Source organism: Erythrolamprus reginae, chromosome Z, assembly GCF_031021105.1.
Source record: "Erythrolamprus reginae isolate rEryReg1 chromosome Z, rEryReg1.hap1, whole genome shotgun sequence".
NCBI lineage: Eukaryota > Metazoa > Chordata > Lepidosauria > Squamata > Dipsadidae > Erythrolamprus > Erythrolamprus reginae.
In genome coordinates, this window is record NC_091963.1 from 827,988 (window position 1) to 854,450 (window position 26,463).

Below are 26,463 nucleotides of genomic sequence, written 5' to 3' on the forward strand. Positions count from 1 at the left end.
GAACCCAAAGGTTCTGTTGCTAAGTGAGTTTAGCCCCCTTTTACGACGTTTCTTGCCACTGATAAGTGAACTGTTGCAGTTGTTACATTAACAACACGGTTGTTAAGTGAATATGCCTTCCCCTCTGAGTCTGCTCATCAGAAGGTCCAGAAAAATCACTCAGTCCCAGAGATGTGGTGACCACGAGGCATAAATGTGAGTCAGTTGTCAAAGGTTCTGAATGCTGATAACATGGATTGTGGGGACGGCCGCTAAGCCCCGAGACACCTTTTTCTCAGTGCCACTGCAACGTGGAACGGTCGTTAAACGGAACGCTGTAAGTCAAGGACTGCTTCATGGTGGATCAAGACATTCAGTTGGACTTGGGAGTTTGATTATGGGACCAGAAATTGGGAGTTGTAGTTCTGCCTGAAGGGATTATCAAGCCAGCTGGGTGACTTTGAGCCAGCCACTCGTGCTCAGCCCCAGGAAGAAGGGAAGAGCAAGCCTTGAAGGAAACGTCCGGGCCTTCTCCATGCATGAGGAGGAGGAAGGAGCAGGAGCCAGAGAAAGAGGAGGGAGGAAAAGATGGGAGATTGAGGAAGGTGGAAAAGGAGGAGAGGAAGAGAGGAGGAAAAGGAAAGGACGGAGGTGAAAGAAGGAAAAAGGAGGAGGAGGAGAATCGGAAGAAGAATGAAGGAGAAAGGGGAAGAAAAAAGAGAGGAGAAGAGGAGGAGGAGGAAATAGAGAAAGAGGAGGAAAAAGTGGAAGGAGGAGGAGGAAAAAGAAGAGGAAGAGATGGAGAAGGAGGGAAGAGGAGGAGGAGGAGGGAGCAGCAACAGCAGCGTTTTTTGGAAGGAGCCAATGGGAAAGAACCGCTCTGCTGTTGCCTTAGCAACAGGAAGATTGTCTCCATGTGGTCCCCCAAACCTAGAGCATCTTTCCTTCCTTAATTCTGAGCCTTCCCCTCCTCTTACCCTGCCTCTCCCTTCCCTCCCAGCCCTCTTTCCCTTCCTTCCTCCTTCCTTCCATCGCTCCCTTATTCCTTCCTTTCCCTCCCTTATTCTTTTCCCTTCTTTTCCCCATCCCTCCTTTTTCCTTCCTTCCTTCCCTCCTTCTCCCTTTACTTCATATTCTCCTTCCTTCTTTTTCTCCCTTCCCTCTTTCGCCTTGCTCTTTCCTTCCTTCTTTCTTCCATCACTCCCTTTCCACTTTCTCTCTCTTTTGTCCTTCTTCTGCCCTCTCTCCCCTTCTTCCCCCTCCCTTTTTTCTTCCCTCCTTCCAAGCATCCTCCCACCTCCTCCCGCTTCTCCTTCCTCCATGAGATCCGGCTTCAACCGGAGCAGCAACGAATGTAATCGCTCAGCTGCAGCTGCCTCTCATCCACCATGCAACCCGCATCCTTCCTTCCACCCCCCCCACCGCGCCCCCCCGGCAAACTGCGTTAGTTTGAAGCCTCCCTCTCAACCGCCTGCTAAATCATGAGGTCCAGCACCATTCAATGGGGGAAGGACAGGATATTGGAATTTATTGGATTGTTTAGTAAACAATCTCGGGGGAAAAACCTATGCCTTAATTAAGGAAATACCAAGGGGGGAAAAAGAGGACACACCCCACCAGTACTTTAATAAAAGAGAGCCAAGCCAACACACCCTCTGAACTGATGACATTACCTAGCTGGCTCATGAAATGTCCCCAGAGAGAATCAAGGACACCCCCCAGCTCTCCTCCCCCCCTTCTAGGACTCATAAAACATCTGGAAGAAAACCTCTCAGCTCAGGCAGCACAAAGGACCCACAATCCTCTTCCCCCTCATTCTCTCCACACGCCCCTCTCCCTGACGGCGTTCCCTAGTTGGGTCATGAAACACCAGCCAGGGATGGGCTCCTACAGGTACGGTCAGGTACGCGGAACCGATAGAAATCCCCCCCCCCCTCTTTTGGGTCTGTTTTTCCTATTGCAGTGAATGAGGCTGAATGTGTATAATTTTAGAAGAGCTGTGCATGTGTGTGTGTATAAATACACATACAGCTTGTATAGTAGATAATGTATATTTTTATGTGTCTGTGTGTAATGTATGTACACATATGGCATATATACATATATTAGAATTGAATAGTATATTTTGGATGTTCAGTAATAGTAAATAGGGAAATGGTATCTCTTTGAGGAGAGGCCAGGCACCCGAACCCTAACACTTGACGTGAAGTTGGCCACCTTTAAGCCAGTCACATGACCTTTAAGCCACCCCCTGGTCACATGACCATCAAGCCACTCCCATCTGGCTGGCAAGGCACACCCACAAAACAAGCCATGCCCACACCATGGTAGTAAAAATTTTTGCAAGCCTTCACTGCACCCAGCTCAGAGCATAAAGGACGCGACAGAAAGAGAAACAGGGATCAACACTAGACAAACGCCCCCCACCAAGACTAGCAAACCCCTGCAATTCTTAAAGTTAGTCCCCTGGTCGTTAAGTGAATCAGGCTTCCCTGAGTGGCTTTGCTGACCAGAAGGTTGCAAAAGGGATGATGTGACTGCGGCCCCCGTAAATATGAGTGTCTGAACTGTCATCACGTGAACCTGGGGGTGTTAGGACGGTCCTCAATTTGGAAAACAATGATGAATCACTTTTCCCCCCAAACAAATGGCTGTACGTTGAGGACTGCCTTCAAACCACGTCTCTTCTTGCCAAAACCCCAAATGTTTCAGGTTTATATGTTTTAATTTTACCTCGAGCAGAAGCAGAGTCTCTTGTTCTGTCCATTCTCGGCCAGCGTTGGCACTTTTGCTCTGGAAGGAGAAAATAATGATTTATACAAATGTAATTTGTATGTATAAAATCTCTCTCTCTCTCTCTTCTTAGCTATCAACCCCATTGCTCTCTATCATCTGTCCATCTATTTATCCTGTCATCTATGTATCTATGTAGGTATCCATCTGCCAACCCACCCACCCTGCCCAGGATCTACCTACCAATATTATCTCTCATCTATCATTCATCCACCATCCATCCATCCATCTATCTATCATCTATCAATATCTCTCTCTATCATCTATCAATCTCTACTATCTATCTATCTATCTATCTATCTATCTATCTATCTATCTATCTATCTCTATCTATCTCTACTATCTATCTATCTATCTATCTATCTACTATCTATCTATCTCTACTATCTATCTATCCATCCATCTATATCTATCTCTCTATCCCTCTATCCATCCATCCATCCATCCATCCATCTATCTATCTCTATCAATCTTTCATCTCTCTTTCTCTCTTTATTTTCTCTCCATCATTGCTCAATCTCTCTATTCTTTTTCTCTCTATTATCGTTCTCTCTATCTCTCATCTATCAATCTCTATCTATCTATACCAATCTCTCTCTCTCTCGTCATCATCCATTCACCCACCCACCACCTCTCCCTCTGCGTGTGTTTGTTGTTTGTGTTTGTGTGGGTGAATCATCCATCTAATTTACAGATTTCTCATCTCCCTCCCTCAGCCTGGGAGCAAATACTTCCTTATTTAACCAATAACAATTTCACACATTAGTCAGTTCAGTCCGCACATTGTTATTTATTTATTTTTTAAATTGAAATCGTTAAATTAAGATTGTTTAAATTCAAATTATCCCCTGAGACCATCTGTTTCTCCACCTCAGCAACTTCCAGGGGCGGGAATCCCAGCAATCGAAGGCAGCTTTCTAAAACGTTTGCTGAGGTCTAGAAACTCTCCCCAAGAGAGGAAGTTAAAGGCAGCAAGTGGGGAGCAATTGGGGTGGGAAAGGCCATGCCTTGCCTTGGCCAAGGTTTTCTTGGAGTAGATGTCCGTGCGGAGGCCAAAGTTCTGCAGATCTGTGGGTTTCTCTTTGTTTTTCTCCGGGAAGCTCAGCATCTGTTGGGAAGCTGGGATCTAAGATTAAAAAATAAAAGGCAGAATAATGAGAAGGGACAAGAAAAGAATTTGAAGGCCTTAAGGAGGAGACCAAGCCCACTCTCAGTGCACGTAAGGAGATGCACATAAAGTTCTCAGAATGTGCCATGTCACAAGTGTGTATCACTACTACTACTACGACCGGTCAGTGTTCCCAAAGAGCCTTCTCACTTCCTCACCCGTTAAAAAAATACAATAATATTTTTTTCCATATCACAAATACCCATCGTAAGTGAGGGTTCATATCTTAAGTTAGGAAGAGGCACCTTGACCACTTGAAGATGGGTGGATCTGAACTAAGATTTCCCAGTCAAACATGGTCTCGATGGTCCAGCAAATGGTTGCCAAATATGTTGAGAAGTTCTCATTTCCTTCCTTCCTTCCCTCCCTCCCTCTCTTCCACTCATCTACCCAGTTCTTTCTCCACCTTGACCATTTGAAGATGGGTGGATTTCAACTCCTCAAACTGCTCAGCCAACTATGGTCTCTGGTGGCCCAGCCCACCAGACCTCTCCATTCACATGGTTGCCGAGCTTAAAAACAGCTGAATCCAACAATGTCTCCGAGATGTCTTCTCCACAGGTTGTTTCCAGGGTTCCTACTGTTATCTCCCCACAACCACCAGCCAGAGGGCTGGACTCAGGGTTGGGAAGACCCTCTCAGTAGGGGGTCTGAGGAACCTCCTTGTGGCACACCACCTTCCCCCTGGATGAACAGGTATGAAACCAGGTGGGCAGGACCCCGTTTTCATCAAGAGACCCACCGGAAGGAGAAGAAGGAGGGTTACCTGAGCGGTCCGCAGGTGGAGCGGCATGAGCCCTGAGGGGGTGTCCGCCAGCACGTTGAAGTGGGGGGTGGGCGGGGGTCCCATGGCCATGGGCCGGCTTTCTGGGTCCACTTGGTAATTGATCAGCCCCCACTGCTCCAGAAAGGCATGGACCCTGCAAGGACAAGAGGGAAGGGGGGTGAAAAAGGGGGCGAGAAGACTCGTGGGGGACCAGCACAAGGAGGAAGCGAGCTCACGTTACTCGGAGGTGGCTGGGAAGACCCCAATTGGGTGGGTGGGGGGCGTTTATGGACCCCTGAGGCAGCCTTCTCAACCTTGGCTGCTTCCAGATGGGTGGGATTCAACCATCCCGTGTTCCTCAGTCAATACGGCCACTGTTCAGAGAGCTGGGAGTTGAAGTCCATCTGTAGCCAGGCTGCCCTGGACTCCACTAGCTGTGATGGAAATTTTCTGGATTCCCAGGAGGGAGGGTCCTCTGGAATGTGGCCTCCCCCCTTATGGGGATCAATACCACGGTCCACCCCAGCTATTCTGAGGGTCGTTACAACCCAAAATGTTGCAGTGGTCGAGCTACTATGCCCAAGGGCAGGTCGTCCTCCGAGATACAACCCTCCCAGCGTCCTCTGTCAAGTGGGATGGGATGGACAGGGGAGATTAGTAGGGGCCCTGCGGTTGGTTGCAAGGAGGAAGGCCTGGGGGCTGTAGCTTCCAAAATGGGGCCATTAGTAACCTAGATTTTAGAGGTGGGAAACAAGGAAAAAAGTATTCTGAACCAAATGGTGCAGTGATATATTATTTAATAAAATAATAGTGTAGCAGAAGAGACTTTTTACAAACATGTACACTTCTTATAAACTTCAAACTTGACAGCTTTAAGACTAGTGGACTTCAACTCCCAGAATCCTGTGTCAGGCTACATGGGGTGATTAGAAGACAAAAACAGCCCCGTTTCTGCAAAAAAAACCAGGCTGTTCTTCGCCTGCTTTTTCACAAAAACGGGGGCATTTTTGCTGTTCCCCAGCACCCCAGAGCTCTCTGCAGACAGGGGGGGGGGGTGCTTTGGGACAGGAAAAATGGCTGCATTCAGTGTATAAGACGCACCAGCATTTCCACCTTCTTTTGGGGGGACAGTGGGGAGAAGGTGAGTCTTATACTCCGAAAAACATGTTAGCTTTCTCTGTGGAAAGAGGAAGCCGTTTAAGTGACCGGTTGTATCTTGAAGGCTGTCTAAACTTCACTCCGTGTTCTGGAATGCGGCCCCTCCCTTCTGGGAATCCTGACCACAATCCACTCCAGTAGCCAAGTTCCCAGTTTAATTCCCATTTATTCTTTTTCCAGAAATATTCTCCAGTCAACAAAAGGACGGAATATCCTGCTGGCTTTCCATGGATCACCCCAGTTTATTTCCGGGGTCCCCTTCCACTCCCCACCCCCTTTCCCAGGCAGAACTGAGGTGAGACTTTCCTGGACTGAAGACCCCCCATGAATGACTTACCTCATGACCGCACAAACATCGCCGGTCAAGTTTCTTCGGCAGGCCGTGCTGGTCAAATATTCCTGAGGGTTCAAGCGGTAGGTGTCAATCATGAAATTGCGGTACGCTAGGTATCTGGGAAAGACAAACGACCATCAGGACACAATCAGACAACAAGTGAAGACAAGCTTGTGGGTTAAGAGTCTACCTGTATGTTAAGAGGGTTGGACAGAAAAATAATATGTTCGCTTCAAAGGGCAGGACTAGAGGTCAAGCATAGGGCATATTTTGTATGTTTGCAGAAATATATGAATCTTCTATTTTTGATGAAAGGAATTGTTCATAAGGACTCATGGAAATGTATAATCTCTTATGAATCCAAAGACCTGGGAATCAAAAACGATTTATTATATCTGGGTAATTATTGTTTTGACACTTTGTCAACTTTTATTGTTGTTTGTAACATAAAAATTTGGGGGGGAAAAGAGGGTTGGACAGTGGGGTCTTGGGTGCTCTCTGAGCTGAGTGGGTTCCCTTGCAGAGGTTTCTTGACCCAACCAGGGGACATCATCAGTGACAGTAGGGAGGGAGGGTGAAGGAAAGGACTGTGGGGGTCCTCTGTGGTCTCTGAACTTGGAGGCTTTTTTACAGACATTTCTTGACCTAACTAGGCAACATCATCAGGGTTAGAAGGGAGTGGGGTTTGTGGAAAGGAGGAAGAGCCAGAAGGACTTCGAGCTTCCTGCAGACGTTTAATGACCCTACTAGGGAACATCAGCGCTAGCTAAGGAGTGGGGAGAAGGAGGAGGAGGAGGAAGAAGGGAAGGAGGAAGGGGGCCTGGGGCTCTCTGAATTTGGCAGAATTGTTTTGCAGACCCTACTAGGTAATGTCATCAGTCCTAGAAGGAATGGGGGGATTGTAGGGAGGAGGAGAAAGGAGGCGATGGTGCTTTTCTTTCTCTAACTTACATTTCCGGAGTCTTGGACTTGTTCTTCCCGTTGAAGAACTCGGGAAGAGCCCGGCGTTCGATGACATGGATGCTGGAAGAAGAAGAAACGAAAGAGGACAGGGTCAGCCTCCCCTTCAGTTCCACCTTCGGAGTCCAAAAGGCAAAGGCGCCAACCCACCAAGACGACCGTGCCCACTCCTTGGCTAGGGCTGCAAACAAGCCCTGGGTCAACTTCTTGTGAAAAGGCTAGCATGGGGCATAAGCCACGGCTGCAGAGATGGGCACAGCAGGAGGAGCCTAAAGCTGACAACTGACTGATTCCTGGACTTCCGCCACTCTGTGTACAAAAAGCCTCTTCGCGTTGATGATTATAACAATTATAAATTTGAGCACAAATCAATCAATAAATAAGAATGTAAATGTTTGTTCAAAATCTTAAATCTCCCAAAGTTCTTCACCGATTGCTTTGAAATTTTGACACAACATTGCATTCAATTACCCATGTGTGGTTTAAATCTACACCCAGATTGCTTCTCACAGGGACAATTATATGCTGCATATAAGAGAGGGTCCGCACCTTGGGCCTCCTTCTCGACCCACAGCTGACTTTAGAACATCATCTTTCGGCTGTGGCAAGGAGGGCATTTGCCCAGGTCCACCTGGTGCACCAGTTGTGGCCCTATTTGGATCGGGAGTCCTTGCTCAAGGTCACTCAGGCCCTCATCACCTCGAGGTTCGACTACTGTAATGCTCTCTGCATGGGGCCACCTTTGAAGAGTGTTTGGAAACTTCAGATCGTGCAGAATGCAGCTGCGAGAGCAGTCATGGGCTTCCCTAGATATGCCCATGTTACACCAACACTCCACAGTCTGCATTGGCTGCCGATCAGCTTCCGGTCACAATTCAAAGTGTTGGTTATAAAGCCCTACATGGCATCGGACCAGATTACTAACAGGACTGCCTTCTGCCACATGAGTCCCAGCAGCCGTTCAAGTCCCACAGAGTCGGCCTTCTCCAGGTCCCGTCAACCAGACAAGGGCCTAGGGGAAGAGCCTTCTCTGTGGGGGGCCCGGCCCTCTGGAATCAGCTCCCCCCAGAGATTCGTACTACTCCCACCCTCCTTGCCTTCCACAAGAGTCTTCCTTGCCTTCCGCAACAGCCAGGCCTGGGGCAATTAAATCTGCCCTCCCCGACTAATAATTGTGATACATGGTGTGATTGTACTGTTTGATTGAATAATACATAGGTTTTTTAGCTATAGTTTTTTTTAAATATATTAGATTTGTACTCTATGCTGTGTTTTTATATTTGCTCTGTGAGCCACCCCGAGTTTTTGGGGAAGGACGGCAAACAAATCTAATTAATAATAACAACAACAACAACAATGATGATGTTCTAGAGTCAGCAAACCAGACTGAGCCACAGCAATACGTGGTGGGTACAGCTAGTAAGAAATTTAATCTAGTTCCTTGCAGACGTTTTGTGACCTGACTAGGCGACATCATCAGGGCTGGAAGGGGCTGCATACACAAAGTGAGCGAAGTGCTCTTCCCTTTTAGGACTGACGATGTAGCTGGATCGTGAGACATCTGGCAAGAAAACAATACAGCCCCAAGGATATCAAAGTCCTCCTCCTCCTCCTCTCCACAACCCTCCCTCCTTCTAGCACTGATGTTGTTACCTGGTTTGGTAACGAAACATCTGCAAAGAAAGAGCCAAGCTCAGAAAGCACCCAGGACCCCCACAGTCCCCTTCCTCTCTCCTTCCTTCTAGCAGTGATGCTGTTCCCTAGTTGGGCCATGAAATGTCTGCCACGGGACTGAGGGACCCCCCAGCCCCCCCCAGTCCTCCTCCTCCTCCTCTCCCTTCTCTCCAACTCTTCCTCCCTCCACTAACCCCACTCGGATTTGGTGGGTCCATTGGTGGGTGGGTGTGGGGTGCTCTTTCCCTTCTCCCCCACGGTGACCTTTACCAGTTGTAGTCGAACCAGGAGGCATAGCTGGGGATGATGATGTGGTTGGTCTGTTCGGTGACATTGTCTTCTCCGGTGTCCAGGGACCGTCCCTGGTCCCCTTTGTTGGGATCTTCATCTTCCTGTTGGGCAGGGAAGGGAGAGTCACGCTGGCAAGGAAGGGACATCTAGACCAGGGCTTCTCAACCTCCCTCATGCCGTGGCCCTTTAATACAGTTCCTCGTGTTGTGGTGGCCCCCAACCATAAGTCAAGCGCCAGTTCTCCCAACAGAGCTTTAAGCTGATTGGCAGGGAGGTCAGAGGGACACCCCTGCTGTCAACGCCTGATTGGTCGGGTTGTAAAAATACGTCCCAAGGCACCAGAATAGAAGCTTTAGTTCCTAACACCAGGGGAAGTTTGTCTCTTCCCAAGGTCTTAGGCGACCCCTGTGAAAAGGTCATTCGACCCCCACCCAAAGGGGTCCTGACCCCCAGGCTGAGAACCACTACTCTAGAGTGTCTGATGGGAAAAAAATTGGAATCCTGATATTGGCATAATATCAGCTTCCATCTTCCTCTTCTCCTTCTTCCTCCTCCTCCTCCCTTCCCCTCCTTTCTCCTACTCCTTTTTTTCTCCTTCTCCGTTTCATTTTTTCTTCTCCTCCTCCTTCTCCTGAGCTATATGATTTTGGGGGCCCTGTTCTTAAAGAAGGCACTGGAGAGCCTTCATGTAGAGATTATGGGATGGTCTGCTCTCACTCTGAATTGGTGACTAGCAAGACTTGTTTGGCTAAAAGAGGAGATTTGTAGCTCAGAACTGAACTCTGGGCTTTTTGGTTCAGGATCCTCACTGAGGTCCAACGCCTTCGTTTGCGGGGAAGTCCTACCTTCAGGTTGCAAGTTAAAACAAACAAATAAATAAAATATTTCAAAATGAGATTATATTTTATTTTTTAACCCCAAGAAGAAAATTGGCTACCTTCACTCCGGCTGTCATTGTCTCTTCGTCTTGTTCATCTGCAAAACAAGAACACAACGGGAGGTAGTTTGTGTCACTCTCACACAACTTCTCTGTTGTTTTATGTCGCAGGAGGGTGTGCCACGTTGGAGCGTGGGCATCTCTGCAGCCCTCCATTCTGCAGGAAGTCCTCGACAGAGCCCAGCATTTCATTGGCTAAGTGGCATCATGCTTAACTGAACTGTGCTGGCCACGGTTTTTAAGTGAATCCCTAAAGTTGTTCGGTTAATTATAGAGTCATTAAATGAATCCTGCTGGTCGGAAGGTCGCAAGAGGGGGTCGCACGACCCCAGGACCATTGTTAACATTTACACTGCGATGGTCGTTAAGGGTGAAAAAGGTCCCAAGACACTTCTTAGTGCTGTTGTAATGTTGAATGTTCGCTAAATGGCAGTTGAAAAATAGGAAGCCGGGATAAAGTTGGACTCACCAAGATCTGCGACGGTGCCTCCTTTGACCGGCGTATTTTCGCTGTCCTTCTTCGGATTGACTGCAAAAAACACCAAAAGAAAACAAAACAAATCATTCATTTTTAAATGATAAATATTTATTTTTATTTATTTTATACATCAAAAATAGGTGTCGGTTGCCAAAGGTCTGGATTATGATAACGTGACTGCAGCGGTCGTTAAGCGTGGAAAAGGATCCTAAGTCAAACTTTTATTGGCCAACACTTGGCCAATAAAAAATTCTATTCTATCTATTAAAGTGCCATTTCAATCTCGAATGGGCAGCTGTAAGTCAAGGACTGCCTGGATTATGTAAACAAGAGAGGGGGTCCCTCCTAACTGGCCAGGCATCCTAGATCAGCAACCCAGCAGTCAACAAACACTCCAATCACAGAACTACCAGGGGGGGGGGTGAAACCCCACACCCCACTCCATGACACCCCTTCCCTGCTGATGGTGCTCCCTAGTTGGGTCACTTCAAATCGTGCAGAATGCAGCTAGATATGCCCATGTCTTGTCAACACTCCGCAGTCTGCATTGGTTGCCGATCAGTTTCTGGTCACAATTCAAAGTGTTGGTTATGACCTATAAAGCCCTTCATGGCATCGGGCCAGAATATCTCCGGGACCGCCTTCTGCCGCACGAATCCCAGCGACCAGTTAGGTCCCACAGAGTGGGCCTTCTCCGGGTCCTGTCGACTAAGCAATGTCGTCTGGCGGGACCCAGGGGAAGGGCCTTCTCTGTGGCGGCCACGGCCCTCTGTAATAAACTCCCCCCAGAGATTAGTACTGCCCCATCCGCCTTGCCTTTCACAAACTCCTAAAAATCCACCTCTCCCGCCATGCATGGGGAAATTGATTCCCTTCGGCCGCTCCGTTTTATGTATGGCTTGTTTGAGTGGTATGAGTGTTTTTAAATCAAGGAGCTTTAACTGTTTTCCTGTTTTCATCATTGGAATTGCATTTTGTATTCTTGTTGTGAGCCTCTCCGAATCTTTGGAGAGGGGCGGCATACAAATCTAATATAATAATAATAATAATAATAATAATAATAATAATAATGAGATGTCTGCAACCCACCCAGCTCAGAGAGCACCAAGGACCCTGCAGCCCTTTTCTTCTCCCTCCTCTTCCCTAAAATCCCCCCCCCCTTACTGACTGACAATGTTGGGTCATAAGACAGAACAAAGAGGGGCCTGGGGGAGAAACCAATTTGCTTCTCCAGCCAAGCTTTTATTCCCCCCCCCCCCCTGGTGCTATATAGCTTTCCTATTTTCAAGCCCAAAAAATAGCATTTCTGTGCTAAAAATACCACACACACACACTACACATTGTTGTGAAGAAAGGGTGGCTCCTAACCTACCTTGCTGCCGGTTCATGGGGGTGGGGGGGGGAGCCAAAACCAAGATGGCAACCGCAGGCTCAGTGCCATAAACTCGGCTTCTGCACATGCTCAGAAGCAAATGAATAAATAAAACAGAATGAAAAGGTGGGGGCGCCCACGGATCGGCACCAAATGAACCGTGAAGTCACCAGCAGGTTGCTACTGGTTTGGGTGAACCGCCGCTTGGGGATTTCTCGGGCAGTCATGAAACAAATCGCGGCCAATTTTATGACCTTCCGGGACACAAGTTGTTAAGGGAATCGTGGTGGCCGTTCTGCGAGTCACACATCGGCCTAAACGAATCCGTGGACTCCGTGGACCAAACGCCAAATGGGACATCGCAACCATCACTAACATTAAGTTGGTGGCCCAGCCCCCGATATTTGATTCCGTGGAGGTAAGAGAGCAGAAACCTACGCTACCAACGTCTCGCTGGGAATTTTGGTCTTTTAAGTCGAGAACGAAGCCTGTCTAGGGAACCCCGGAATCAGAAGCTTTAAAAGTGGGGGAAATTCTGGGCCGATGGGGGTGGGTGGGAGAAGAAACGTGGTGGAGCAAACGGGGGAGACAGCTGTGTGGGCCATGTGGTGCGATTTGTGTGTGTTGCAACGCACCGTTTTTGGGAAGGGCCACCTCCTCAACATTCGGCACTGGGGTGGGGTCCTCCATGTCCTTGGTCAGGTCATCCTGTTCCTCCTCTTCTTTCTGACCACGTCGCTTCCCATAGAGGCTGGCTTGTCTGGCAGGGGAGTGGGGCGGGGGGGGGAGGTAGACAAAAGGAGAAGACCACCTTTAAGTGACAATTTTCTGCAAAAGGGGATGAATTCTGGGTTAGGGTTTCTGCCCCTCCCCCCTCTGGTCAACCTGAAGATGGGGGGGCTTCAACTCTCAAAAGAGCTCCCCAGTAAGTACGAGGGTGAGTCAAAAAGTACAGTGATACCTCGTCATACAAACTTTTCGAGATACAAACCTGGGGTTTATGATTTTTTTGCCTCTTCTTACAAACTATTTTCACCTTACAAACCCACCATTGACACTGGGATGCCCCGCCTCCGGACTTCCGTTGCCAGTGAAGCACCCGTTTTTGCACTGCTGGGATTCCCCTGAGGCTCCCCTCTATGGGAAACCCCACCTCCGGACTTCCGTGTTTCTGTGATGCTACAGGGGAATCCCAGCAGCACAAAAACGGGCGCTTCACTGGAAACGGAAGTCCGGAGGTGGGGTTTCCCAGCGAGGGGAGCCTCAGTGAAATCGCAGCATCGCAAAAACACAGAGGTCCAGAGGTGGGGTTTCGAGGACTTCGGTGTTTTTGCAATGCTGCGATTTCACTGATGCTCCCTTCGCTGGGAAACCCCACCTCCGGACTTCCGTTGCCAGCAAAGCGCTCGTTTTTGCACTGTTGGGATTCCCCTGCTGGGATTCTCCTGCAGCATCCAAAAACACGGAAGTCCAGAGGTGGGGTTTCCCATGGTGGGAAGCCTCAGGAGAAACCAAGCAGCTCAAAAGCCTGTGATTCGGCTGGCAAGAGGGGTGAATTTTGGGCTTGCACGCATTAATCGCTTTTCCATTGATTCCTATGGGAAACACTGTTTCGTCTTACAAACTTTTCACCTTAAGAACCTCGTCCCGGAACCAATTAAGTTCGTAAGACGAGGTATCACTGTAATGCCATTTTTTTTAATTTCAGATGAAGTTTCTGATAAAAAATACCTGAATTTTTCCCCAGTTATAAATGATCATATCATTCGTGCTCTGAAACAGTTTGTGTCTTACTTCTCAGGTGTGTAAGGAAAATGTGAAGTGGCTGCCCCCTTAGAGTGGCCTCCAAGACAAACAGGCATTGGTTGAATTCCGTGTTACGGAGGGGGATGCACTTGCACAGGATGACAAAACGTGTTTGAAGACAACACTTTAGATTACAGCCATGTATGCAGGTGGGGCCGTCGTCTGAATGATGAAACAGTGGAGAATTGGAGAGGCAAACATTATTCCAGTGACCAGGAAGTGAAAATTGCAGTGAATAAATTTTACGAGGCAGGGACGCATGCTCTCATGCGAAGGTGGAACACTGCTATTGAGAGAAACGGTTTAGCGACGTGATCCACAGAGGATCGGCTTCATTTTGATGTATGCTACATGTTCCTGTGTGGGCAATTACACCTGTCCTAAATAAAACGGCACTACCTTTTGACTCAGCTCAGTCTGTTGAGAAGCATCTATTTCTCTGTCTTTCCATCCCTCTATCTATCCATGCATCCACCCATCCCTCACTCCATCCCTCCATGGTTTTCAGCCTTGCCAATTGGAAGACAGACAAGACGGTTATTTCCAGAGTCCTTCAGCCAGGATGTTGAAAAATAGCTTCTCTCTCTCTCCGTTTCTCCATCCATCTCTATCTATTATTCACCAACCCACCTCTCCATTCATCCATCTCCCCACCCAGGTGCTTCTCAAACAGGGCCACCTGGAAGATGGTTAAGACAGAAAGATGACAGGTAACATGGTAAGTGAGCAATGGATAGAGTGACAGATGGCTTGCGGGTGAGATAACTCGTCAGATCAACCGATGACAGGCAGATGTCTTGATGAAGGGTCCCGTTCTGACTGATTAGCTGAGACTGGAGGGAACAAACGCACCATTCTCCACTTTGTGAGTTGGCAGGTCCTCTCCTATCTCCTCTCAGTTATGTCAACCACAAAGTCACTGCTACTTGATCGATAATTCAATCTGTCCTGTTAGTACTCTGTACATAACCAGTCGGGCTTGGCAATATATAACGCAAACCAACGATGTATGCTTACACGTATTAGAATGCTATTGCTTTTAGAGGTAGTGCTATGGATTGCCACAAGAGGGAGCCAGAAGCCCGATTCTCTCTCTCTCAGCTATTCTCTGCTGTTCATTGCTATTTGTGGCTTGTCATTGTGACTATGCGGTGGAAGTGTATGGTCAAAGGATGGTTTATGTCAGTGTTTCCCAACCTTGGCAACTTGAACGCTGGCTGGGGGATTCTGGGAGTTGAAGTCCAAATATCTTCAAGTTGCCAAGGTTGGGAAACACTGGTTTATGTGTTTGAAAGCTAAGCAAGTAAGGCTTGTAATTTTGTATATGTATTGACTGATTTAATTGTGTATGACTTCTTGACTAAGATATTTGCCAAAATAAATACCATATTTTTCGGAGTATAAGACGCACCTTAGTTTTTAGGGACCAAAATGGGGAAAAAATCTGTTCACCAGGTATTCATCTGACTAGTGTCCTTAGTCAGCACATTGTCCCCTGGTTAGGGCTTTAAAAAAACTTTATTCAGAGAGAGTAAGAATGAAAGAGCTTGCAAGCCAGTAAGAACCTGGAAGAAAAACATTTTCCAGGTTAGCACCTGGAAAAAACCATTTGGAGCAAAGAGAACAGTGGAAAAAACCCTGGAAAGACTTAGGGCTTGGAAAACGTTCTTAGCAGAGAGTAACAATGAAAGAGCTTGCAAGCTGGCAAGAATTGGGAACATCGTTAGCAGCTAGTTAGGACTGGGGGAGGAGCTACATTCAGAGTATAAGATGCACCCTAATTATTAGCCTCTTTTTAGGGAGGAAAAAAGTGTGTCTTATACTCCGAAAAAAATACAGTTGTATTTTATGTATTTAATGTGTCTGGAAAGTATTACTGAATTATTACTAGTATCTCTGGGTTATCATCTGGATATCTGCAAAACCTCCACGTTTCCTCTCTGTATCTTTGACTACTAAGAGATTAGTCTGTACACTCCTTAACTCTTAACATATCCATCCATCCATCTTCTGGTCCTCTTCATCCATTTCTTCTTCCTCCCCCTCCTCATCCACCCACCCATCCAAGGGCCATACCCCTTCTTGCCAACTTTCTTCCTGGATTCCACTGGGGTGGGAGGCGGTGGGGGCGAAGGAGAGGCCTTCCTCTTCCGGGTCCCGGCAGCTGCCTTTCTATCTCGCCGCTCGGGGCTGTGGACCGGCTGTTGAAAGGAAGAAAGAGACATGGTCCAAAAAGACTCCCCTTCCCCAGCACCCATCGTCCACGTGTGTCTCATTCCAGTGGCTGCTTCTCGAGTGCTGCCTTGGAAAAGGACCCAGAACCCTCGGCAGGTTCGAAAAGGGGCTTTGAGGAAAGGCGAGATGTGCATGAGGGTCACCACTCTGTGCAGAATTGCTTCAGGGTCCCATCATGGCCCTATTTGGACCGGGAGTCACTGTTCACAGTCACTCATGCCCTCATCACCTCGAGGCTCGACTACTGCCACGCTCTCTACATGGGGCTCCCTCTGAAAAGTGTTCGGAAACTTCAGAACACTCAGAATGCAGCTGCGAGAGCAGTCATGGGCTTTCCCAGATATGCCCATGTTTCATCAAAACACCGCGGCCTGCATTGGTTGCCGATCAGTTTCTGGTCACAATTCAAAGTGTTGGTTATGACCTATAAAGCCCTTCATGGCATCGGACCAGAATACCCCTGGAACCGCCTTCTGCTGCACGAATACCAGCCACCGATTAGGTCCCACAGAGTTGGCCTTCTCCGGGTCCCGTCGACTAAACAATGTTGTCTGGCGGGACCCAGAAGAAGAGCCTTCTTTGTGCGTCCCCGGCCCTCTAGAATCAACTCCCCCAGGAAATTAGGACGGCCCCACCCTTTCGCAAACTCCTGAAAACACATCTATGTGGCCAGGCATGGGGAAATTGACATACCCCTAGCCGCTATGATGTATGAATGGTTTGTCTGGATTGTCTGGTCGTTTTATATGGGGTTTTAAAAGTTGTTTTTAAAATTGGATTTGTAGATGTATTGTTTGTTGTGAGCCGCTCCGAGTTCTCGGAGAGGGGTGGCATACAAATGTAATAAATTATTATTATAATTATTATGGTGTTGGGTGGTCACCTCCAAAGCACCTCGGTGTTCCCTGAAGGACCTATTTCCCCCAGTTACATCCACCCGACCCACCTGAGCACAGAGGAAGGAGGTGTTATGGGTCTCCTATCCTAAGAAGGTCCATCTGGTGGAACGAAGAAAGGGCTCAGCCACTTATCTAAAGTGGCCCAAATGCTCAGCCAGTGTTTTCGACTGGGGGAGCCTCCTGCAACCCTCTGCCAGGGAAACAGAGCTGGAGAGAGCTGCACGTGGCCCTCTCGAGCCCCATTTTCACTGGCAGAGGCAGCTGCGGGCCAGATCCAGCCCCCAGGCCCTGAATCTGTCACCCATAATCTAGGGTTTCCTGCTAGACCAGGAGATCTACAAGGTGGCTTCCAGTTTTCTTCCCCTCTCCTCCCCCCCTTCCTTCCTTCTTTCCTTCCCAAGGGTCCTGAAACTTTTTAAACCATTTTAGACTATTTTATGATCCTTCAGGCTGTTGTGGGGTTGGCTGGACCGGCTGCATGGGTGTGGCTAGATCATGTGATTAGGTGGGCGCAGCCAATTTAACAGTCCATGAAACAATGGAAAGAAATTAAACTTCAATTTGTTTTGCTCTTGGTGGGTGTTTTATTTGCAAGTTTGTTTGCATGTTCCTCTTTTGGCTGCTTTTTCTTTTCACTAATTGTCCCCCTCCCCCCCCAGTTGTTGAGGAGTTTTAGTGGCCCAATTCAGGAAACTCAGTTTTGCAGAAATTCTTCTCAGACCCCAGGAGTTTCAGAAATCTCTCAGTGTGTCTCTTTCTCTCTCTGTGTCTCTCTTTCCGTCTTCCCTCTTTTTCTCTTTATCTCTGTCTCACTCTCTCCTCCCATTCTGTCTCTGCCTATCTCTTCCTCTATCAGAGGTAATTCCTCTGCTTGGCCAAAGGGGGGGGGGTCTGAGACAATAGGGGCAGGGCAGCCTCCTGATCCTGCACAGGCCGGATTAATGGCTTTGGCGAGCCACATACGGGCCGTGGTTTGAGGACCCATGTTCCGTACAGTATTGTTCTTTCAGAATTAAACTTGTCTGGGATGGTTGAGGGTCCTGATGGGGAACCAATGGCACACTGCCAGAAGTGGGTGGGCGTGTGGACGGGTCAGCTGCTCTCTTCCAGGTTCCGGCATGTGCACTCACGCGCACACATGCTCCAGTTTCGGCACTCAGTCCTGAAAAGTTAAGACTATCACTGGTCTAAGGGCTCCTGCTTGAGTCTGGTGTGAGTGTGTGTGCGTTTGTCCAGAAGGCCTCAAAGGTCCCTTCCAGCCTCTCTTCTTTTCTCCTCTTTTTCTTAGCTTCCCTTCTCCCATCTCTCTTTTCTCTCTCTTCCCTTCTCCCTTTTTAACCCCTCTCCTCTTCCTTCCTTCTCTTCCCTTCTTTCCTCTTCTCTCCTTCCTTCATCCTCTCCTTTTATCTCCCTTCACTTTTCTCCTTTCTTCTTCTCTTCCATTCTTTCCTTCTCCCCTTTCTCCTTTTTAACCCCTCTCCTCTTCCTTCCTTCTCTTCCCTTTCTTCTCTCCTTCCTTCCTTCATCCTCTCCTTTTATCTCCCTTCGCTTTTCTCTTTTCTTCTTCTCTCCTCTTCCACTCTTCCCTTCTTCTTCCCTTTCTCCTTTTTAACCTCTTCCTGCCCCCCAACTCTTTTTTCTCTTCTCCCCTTTTTTCCTTTCTTCCTCTCTCCTCTCTCTGTCTTCTCTCTCTTCCCTTCTCCTCCTCCTCTCTTTTCCTTTTAACCTCTCTCCTCTTCCTTCTTTCCATTCTTCCCACTGTCACCTGTATCCCAAGAAGCCAAAAGCGTCACCTCTTCATTTCTCAGGTAGATCCGCTGTCGAAAGCTGATTGACTTCTTGTTCTCATCCACCAGGTAGTCTTCTTCATTCATCCATTCGTTGAAGACGTCCATGTCAAAGATCCATCGGGCATAAACCTAGACAAACATTCAATAATGTCAGAAGTGTCTTTAAGGAGAAGCAGTCCTGGACTTACAACCGCCGTGAAGCCCCAAAATTGTTGTTGCATGTGAGAAATTCGCGAAGGCAGTTTTGCCAAATTTTAGGATTTTTTTCCTGCCACCATTAAATGAAACGCTTGCGGTCATTAAGTTGTTAAGTGAATCTGGCTCTCCCGCTGACCAGGCTGGTCAGATCACAAAAGCGGATCATGTGGGCCATAGTTTCCAGCCCCCTCCTCATTTAGAACTTCCCTCTGATGTTTGACAACTTTTGTCATCTTGGGAGTGTAAAACCATATGCTAAATTTTTCTGCCCTGAGAATTCCTAACACTTCAGGCAGGAAGTGGCTGAAAAGCCGAAAAGACAGAGGCACCTTCCACGGCTTCTCAGGAATCGGAGGCTCCTCGATCTCTGCTTCGACTTCGCTCGCATGGACCCAGGTGTCGTAGCTGGAAGGGTTAAAGATAAAAACAGGAGAGGTGGGTGGGTTGGTTAGGCTGCTAAGACAGGATGGAGCACAAGAGACATGGGACACCCTATCCATCTATCTTGTCTGTCTGTCTATCTATGAATCTACCTATGTATCTATGTTTATCCATCCATCCGTACTAACATCTATGTATTCATTTACTATTTATAGATCTTATCCATCCATCATCTATCTATCCCATTTCTACCTTATTTATCTGTCTCTGTCTATCTATCCATCCAATAGTTCTCGTTTATCCATTTATCCATATAGTATCTATCTATCTATCTATCTATCTATCTATCTATCTATCTATCTATCTACCTACCTAACCTACCTACCTACCCACCTATCTACCCTTCCATCTATTATCTATGCATTCATTCATCTAGTATCTATCCATCCATCTACTATCAATCTACCCATCTATCTTTTACAGTATCCATCCATGCATGTAGTATCTATATCCATTCATCTTGTATCTATCTGTCTGTCTGTCTGCCTCTATCTATCTATCCATCCATCCATCCATCCATCCATCCATCCAATCAATTTATTTGCAATTAAATGGTCAAACAAAAAAAATATAGTGGTCTATCTGCCGTTGGAATTTGGTATTTGTTGTCTTTTTTATTTAATTCTTTTTTTTTAAAAAAAATCCTGGTAAAATCAACTTAATCACTGCAACTGTTAAGTTACATGGCTGTTCAGCGAATCTTTGATGGTCAGGAGGTCGCGAAAGGGGGTCACATGACCACGGGACAGTGCAACCGTGACAAATACCAGTCAGTGGCCAAGGGTCTGAATTCCGATTGCAGCATTGTGGGGACTCAGCAACAATCATTAAGTGTGGAGAATGGTTGTAAATCACTTTTTTCCTTGCCATTGTAACTTTGTCATAAGTCGAGGACTATGGTCACACTGTATTGCCACGTCCACATGTTTTACCTGTCTGGGTAATATCCCCAGTGTACCAGGACTTGCTTGTCTTTTCTCATCACCGGTCTCAGCCACTCATCTGCCAGGAAGAGAAATAAAATGACACCAGCCCAGTTTATTTATTAATTTATTCCGTACGGCACGGCAGAATCTGACAACCCCGCATAAAATTCACAAAACCAGCATAAAGATGTGTTATTAAAATATAAAACACCAGTTTCAAAAGGCAACGGGATTTTCTTAAGGGTTTTTCCCGCCCCCGTGAAGAGGTTTTGCTTCTCATCCAAGAATTTTCTGGAGCCATGAAATGAGCTGTTACTCAGAAGGGAGGAAGCATCTCTGGACGAGAAGGGAAACTTCTTCAAGGATAAAAACCAAGGAAGTCCAGTTGCCTTCTGAGAAGAGTAAAAAACATCTTTGTGATGCCCAAAAACCTGAATGTGAGTGAAACACGACAGTGAGTGAATTTCCTTGTGGTCGCCTGAGCAGTGCAAAAACTTTCTTGGCTGCAGGATGTTTCCTACCCTTTATCATAGGCTACACCCCCATTTGCATGACTCAGGTGACAGGTAAATCTCCAAAGAGTCTCCCAACGGGGCTTTTAAAAAAAATGCCAGTCAGATGCAAAGATTTATATCCTTCTGCTCCCCACCATCCAGTCACAGCCGAAGAAGCATCTCAGAGGAGGAGGAGGAGGAGGGAAACATCTTCAAAGGAACGGAAGAAAACCCAGCTGCCTCTTAAAAATCACCCTTCCTAACAGGGAGGACAGTTGACCAGTGGGACAGCTTGCCTGCCGCCTCCAGACATTGTGGGTGCTCCGTCACTGGAGGCTTTTAGGAAGAAACTGGACAACCATTTGACTGACATGGTATAGGATATCCTGCTCGAGGGGTGGGCTGGGCTAGAAGACCCCCAAGGTCCCTTCCAGCTCTCTGAGTCTGTCCGAAAGGACTCAGGAGATGGGAAACGAGGGAGAAATTCTCCCAAGTGCCTGGGGAAACGCTGCCCTCTAGTGGAGGCCAGCTGTAAAAGCCCTGGAGAACATCTGCAGCATCTGCTGACAACCTGATGCCTGAGGTCTTTGCATTCAAGTCACAAGGGTAAAATATGTTATTTTCCAAGGCCCTAGAGGCAAACACCACTTATATTTCAAGCGCCAGACTGTTGCAAAGGTGTGTCGAACCTTCATCCAGTGAGGTAGGAACAGGGTATATGTGATGTGTGGCTTTCGACTTGTCGTCTGTGATGGTCCCCTGAGGAGAGAAAGGCACAAAGAGGAATGAATGGCATCTCCTGGTTTTCTTTCCGACGTTTCACAACCCAACTAGAGAACATCACCATTGCTACAAGGGAGTAGGGTGGGTGGAGAGGAGGAAGGAGAGAAGAAAGGTGTAGGTGTTTGTGTGTCTTTTGTTTGTGCTCTCTGGGCAGGGTGGGTTTCTTGACCTAGATAACTAACACCCTCAGTGCTAGAAGGGAGGGTGGGTTGTGGAGAGGAAGAGGAGGAAAAGGACTGCGGGGTCCTTGGTGGTTTTATGAGCCGGGTGGTTTCCTTGCAGATGTTTTAAGACCCTAGGAGGTCATACCACCCATGCTAGGGGGAGGAGGAGGACAGTGGGATTCTTGCTGCTCTGGGCTTAGTGGCTTCCACGCAGATGTTTCATGGCCTCACTAGGTAACACCACCCGTGCTAGAAGGGAGGGGGGGTTGCTGTCTCTTTCTACGCAGCCCCTTCTAACACTGAAGTCGTTGCCTGCTGGTGTCGCGAAACGTCTCCAAGGAAGCAACCAAGGGCCTGGACTGCCCTTGTGAGTGACCAAGGGGGCAGTTTTAAGAGCTCATTATCTCATGCTCTGAATTTGTTCACTGCTCCCAAGAGGAAAAGCCCTTGTTGAGCCAAGTGTTTTTGAATCCATTACCTGATGGCGTTTGACAATGTCTTTCAGCTTGTTGGCCACTTTCAGCTCGATGTCCGGAATGAGGTAGATGCTTGGTCTGCTTAGACAGTTATTCTGTGGGGGGGCGGAGGGGGGAGAAGAATAGAGGAGAAATTAAAATGTAGCTAGCAAGGACATTTTTTGATTGCAGGAAAAAACAAATTAACAGAAGCTGACTGTAGATCTGTAGGTCAGCGGTTCAAATCTGATCACCGGCTCAAGGTTGAGAGTTCCATCCTTCCGAGGTGGGTAAAAGGAGGACCCGGTTTGTGGGGGGCCCACAGGCTGGCTCTGATTTAAAAAAGAGCCATTGCTAATGTGTTGTAAGCTGCCCTGAGTCTAAGGAGAAGGGTGGCATAAAAATGGAATGAATGAATGAATGAATAAATGCAAAACAACATCATTTGCCTTGCCTGCACTAATGTTTTTTCAATGTTCATGAACATTTCCACGTTTCGGTCCATCCGTGAAGGATTTTGCAAGTCGAATCTCCTCCTGCATGGAAAAAGAAGGGAGAAAGAAGAGATTCAGGTGATAAACAGACCCCCCCACTGCTAAGGGAGATGTTGATGAAGTGAGCTCTGCCTCGTTTTGTGACTTTTGTGGTTGTATTTGTCAAAGGAATCACTGCAGTCCTTACGTTAGGAAACCGGCTGTTAAGTGAACCGGGCTTTCCCCATGAGCTTCACTTGTCAGGTGGTCGTAAAAGGGGATTATGTGACACTCCTGCCCCCCACCCAGGACAAGACAACAGTCATAAACACGAAGTGGTTGCCCAACAGTTGAAATTTGGATCCTGTGATTGGGACTACAACCTTCCCGGTCCCTGATTGCTGTATCCAACCCCGAGCCCCCACCCTTTGGCCAAGCGCAGGACGTATGTTTGCAAGGGCCGTCAAAGGGAGGGCTTCTCCTGGGCGGGTGGAGGCCCCAGGGAGCGTCCGTGCAGCCTGTTTTGGGGCTTGGAATGAGGATCGATCAGGAGTCAGGCGAAACTCACTCCTTCCTCTGGATCTGCATAATGTCAGATCCTTTGAACACCCCCCTCCATTTACATAATCCCACAGCTCCAGCAAGGAGAGCGGCAGAAATGGAGGCAGGGGAGGGGGGGCTGTTCAGAGAGTCCCACATTGTGCAGATAGAATTAGAGAGAGAGAGAGACAGACAGACAGACAAATATGTATTTATTTATTTATTAGATTTGTATGCCGCCCCTCTCTGCAGACTCAACTCAAATGCAGCCCCACAGGGCTCTCAAATAGACAGACAGATAGACAGAGAGAGAGAGAGACAGAGACAGATACAAATAGACAGACAGAGACAGATAGATGAGATAGATAGATGATAGATAGAAATGATAGACAGACAGACAGACAGATAGATAGAACTGATAGAGACAGATGGATAGATGGATAGAGAGAGAGAGGAGAGAGAGTGAAGATAGGTAGGGCATAATTAGATAGACAGATTGTTGATTGTAACCTCCTTGGACCACTAAACAACTTTAAAAAAGATCTAGTTAAAAAAAAGCCAAGCAAAAGAGCTTTGCAAACAAAAGCAAATAAAACAATGGACTGCTAAATTGGCCACGCCCAGCCAGTCACATGACCACCTAGCCATTCCCCCCCACCCCCACCAGAGTCTGAGGGACTGTGAACTGACCCCCTGTTTAAAAAGCCTGAGGGCCTTTGCCTCAAAGGAGCCCAGGGGAGAACTGGCCGCAGGAAGAGCACACTCACCATCCCTGCTCGCTCTTGTATCTGTAAGCGGCACCCAGGATGTAACACAACGTCCCTCCAGGTTTGAAATCCAGGAAACCCTTGGCCTGAAAGACAAAACCGGACCAAGGGAGGGTTGCGGGTTACCCTCCTCCCCCCACAACAACTCTGAAACACACAACCAGTGGCACCAATCTCACACCGCGCAACGACAAATAAACAGTTTGTGGATTTTGCAAGCAAAGTTCAGAAGCTGCCGGGTTGAAAGAGCCTTTGTGCCTTGGGGCCCTGTTTCCCAAGCTTTTCTGAGCACATTATTCATATTTTCAAAATCCTGGGGAACACTGAAAGGGGGGGGGGGCTAAAGAAAAGTTTGGACAAAAAAACCCCTCTTTTCCTCCCTTTCGCTCTATTTCTCCCTCTTTCTCTCTTTCCCTTCCTTCCCTTCTTTCTCTCTCTCCATCCCTCTTTCTTTCTTTCTTCCTCTCTTTTTTGCTCTCTTTCTCTCTCCCTCTTTCCCTTCCTCTATGTCTTTCTCTCTCCCTTGCTCTCTCTCTCTGTCTCTCGCTATCTCTTTCTTGCTTTTTTTCTCTCTCTCTTGCTCTCTCTCTTTCACTGTCTTGCTATATGTCTCTTTCTTTCTCTTTGCCTCTCTTGCTATCTCTCTTTCTTTCTCTCTCTCTGTCTCTCTTGCTATGTCTCTCTTTCTTTCTCTCTCTCTCTGTGCCTCTCTTGCTAAGTCTCTCTTTTTCTCTTGCTATGTCTCTTTCTTTTTCTCTCTCTCTGCCTCTCTTGCTATGTCTCTTTCTCTCTCTCTTTCTCTATCTCTCTTCCTCTGCCTCTCTTGCTGTCTCTCTTTCTTGCTCTGTCTCTCTTTCTCTGCCTCTCTTGCTATGTCTCTCTTTCTCTCTCTCTGCCTCTCTTATATGTCTCTCTTTCTTTCTCTCTCTCTCTCTCAGCTGACTGCAAGCAGGAGCCCTGACGGCGGCAGCTGGATGTGCTGCTGGACACCGTATATGCCAGGCACGCAGCGCCAGCATGTACGACGTCCAGCAGCATGTCCAACCGCCACCGTCAGGGCTCCCACTTGCAGTCAGCTGAGAGAGAGAGAGAGCGATCCCTCTCGCCGCCGCCATCTCCCCGCGATTGCCTGCGGCCGCTGTGGCCACCCCCCCCCCGCTCCCATCGCCAGTGCCCTCCCGCCGGGCCACAAAGGACACTTGCCGTCGACGCCAGAGAAGCTCCAGCTGGGCGGGGCGCTGCCGGTACTTCCGTCCTGGGGCTCCCGCTCGCAGCTGTCAACCGGCTCCTGCTCGATGCCGCGGTTTTTGGCGCTCTCCTGCTGGGCCCCAAAGAAGGAAGGCGGGAAAAAGGCGCGAAGAATGGAGCTCTCCTTCTTCCTGCCTTCCTTCTTTGGGGCCCAGCAGGAGAGCGCCGAAAACCGCGGCATCGAGCAGGAGCCGGGGGACAGCTGCGAGCGGGAGCCCCAGGATGGAAGTACCGGCAGCGCCCCACCCAGCTGAAGCTTGGCGGCACACCTGGCCATGTCTCGCGGCACACTGGTTGGGAAACGCTGCCTTAGGGGACACTGGAGGTGCCCCCCCATCACAACTTCGTTGTGTCGCCAAGGAAGCACAAAGGCACAACAACCCAAGGTCTTGTTTTAATGACTGGCGAGGATTCCAGCGACTTCAGGGTGGTTAAGGTGGGGGTGGGGGCCTTTCTTTCCTTTCTTCTTTTTCACTTCTCTTGTGTTTGGTTTCGTTCTTCCCTCTCCCCTTCCTCATCCTCCCTTTACTCTTTCTTCCTTCCTTCCCTTTCCCTTCCTCCACTGTTTTTTCCCTTTCCTTCTCTTTCCTTTCCTTGTTTTTTCCTTTCCTTCTCTTTCCTTCTCTCCTTTCCTTCCTTCCTCTTCCCTTCCCTTCCATTTTTCCCTTTGTTTCCTTCCCTCCCCCTTCCCTCTCTTTATTTCTCCCGCCCGATCCTTCTTATTTCATTTCCTTTCCCTCGTTTTGTCCTTTCCTATCTTTCCCTCCCCTTCCCCTTTTCCTTTCTTTTTCACCCTCCCTTTCTCCTCCTCTCCCCTCCCTTTCTTTTTCTCCTTCCTTCCATCTGACTGGCAGTGCTGAAGCTCTCAGAAGCAGCGTGAAAGGAGAATTGATCAAGGCCCAAGGGACAGATGGAGGCCACTTAGCAAAGAGAAGCACTTGGTGTGGAAAGTTTCCATCAGGACTTGTGAAACCAGGTTTAACATCAGAAAAGCACATTTCCCCACATGACACCCAGGGGCATCAGAACACAACTCCCAGAATCCCAAGCAAATACGCCACAGTGACCGGCAACTGAGAGAGTCAGATAGGACAAGGGGCAAAGTTGCTGGTTTAGAAAGTTCTAGTCCCGCCTTAGGCATGAGAGCCGGCTGGATGACTTTGGGCCAATCAGAAGGAGGCGGTGAGTTCTAGTCCCGCCTTAGGCATGAGAGCCGGCTGGATGACTTTGGGCCAATCAGAAGGAGGCGGTGAGTTCTAGTCCCGCCTTAGGCATGAGAGCCGGCTGGATGACTTTGGGCCAATCAGAAGGAGGCGGTGAGTTCTAGTCCCGCC

General features: G+C 48.2%; 1 protein-coding gene across 1 annotated transcript in view; it reads right to left on the reverse strand.

Annotated features, from left to right (window-relative positions):
* The window catches only part of SMARCC1 (SWI/SNF related BAF chromatin remodeling complex subunit C1), a 72,343-nt gene that overhangs the window by 35,464 nt on the left and 10,416 nt on the right, over nt 1-26,463 (reverse strand). Inside the window, exons 3-19 of the mRNA XM_070767173.1 lie at nt 23,882-23,967; nt 22,556-22,637; nt 22,125-22,217; nt 21,389-21,458; nt 20,212-20,281; nt 19,168-19,243; nt 18,644-18,769; nt 15,793-15,917; nt 12,546-12,670; nt 10,530-10,589; nt 10,061-10,098; nt 9,103-9,224; nt 7,150-7,221; nt 6,202-6,315; nt 4,707-4,860; nt 3,785-3,898; nt 2,713-2,772 (exon numbers count right to left, since the gene is read on the reverse strand). Coding sequence (XP_070623274.1) covers nt 2,713-2,772; nt 3,785-3,898; nt 4,707-4,860; nt 6,202-6,315; nt 7,150-7,221; nt 9,103-9,224; nt 10,061-10,098; nt 10,530-10,589; nt 12,546-12,670; nt 15,793-15,917; nt 18,644-18,769; nt 19,168-19,243; nt 20,212-20,281; nt 21,389-21,458; nt 22,125-22,217; nt 22,556-22,637; nt 23,882-23,967 — 1,587 coding nt within the window. The remainder of the gene's footprint in view (nt 1-2,712; nt 2,773-3,784; nt 3,899-4,706; nt 4,861-6,201; nt 6,316-7,149; nt 7,222-9,102; nt 9,225-10,060; nt 10,099-10,529; nt 10,590-12,545; nt 12,671-15,792; nt 15,918-18,643; nt 18,770-19,167; nt 19,244-20,211; nt 20,282-21,388; nt 21,459-22,124; nt 22,218-22,555; nt 22,638-23,881; nt 23,968-26,463) is intronic.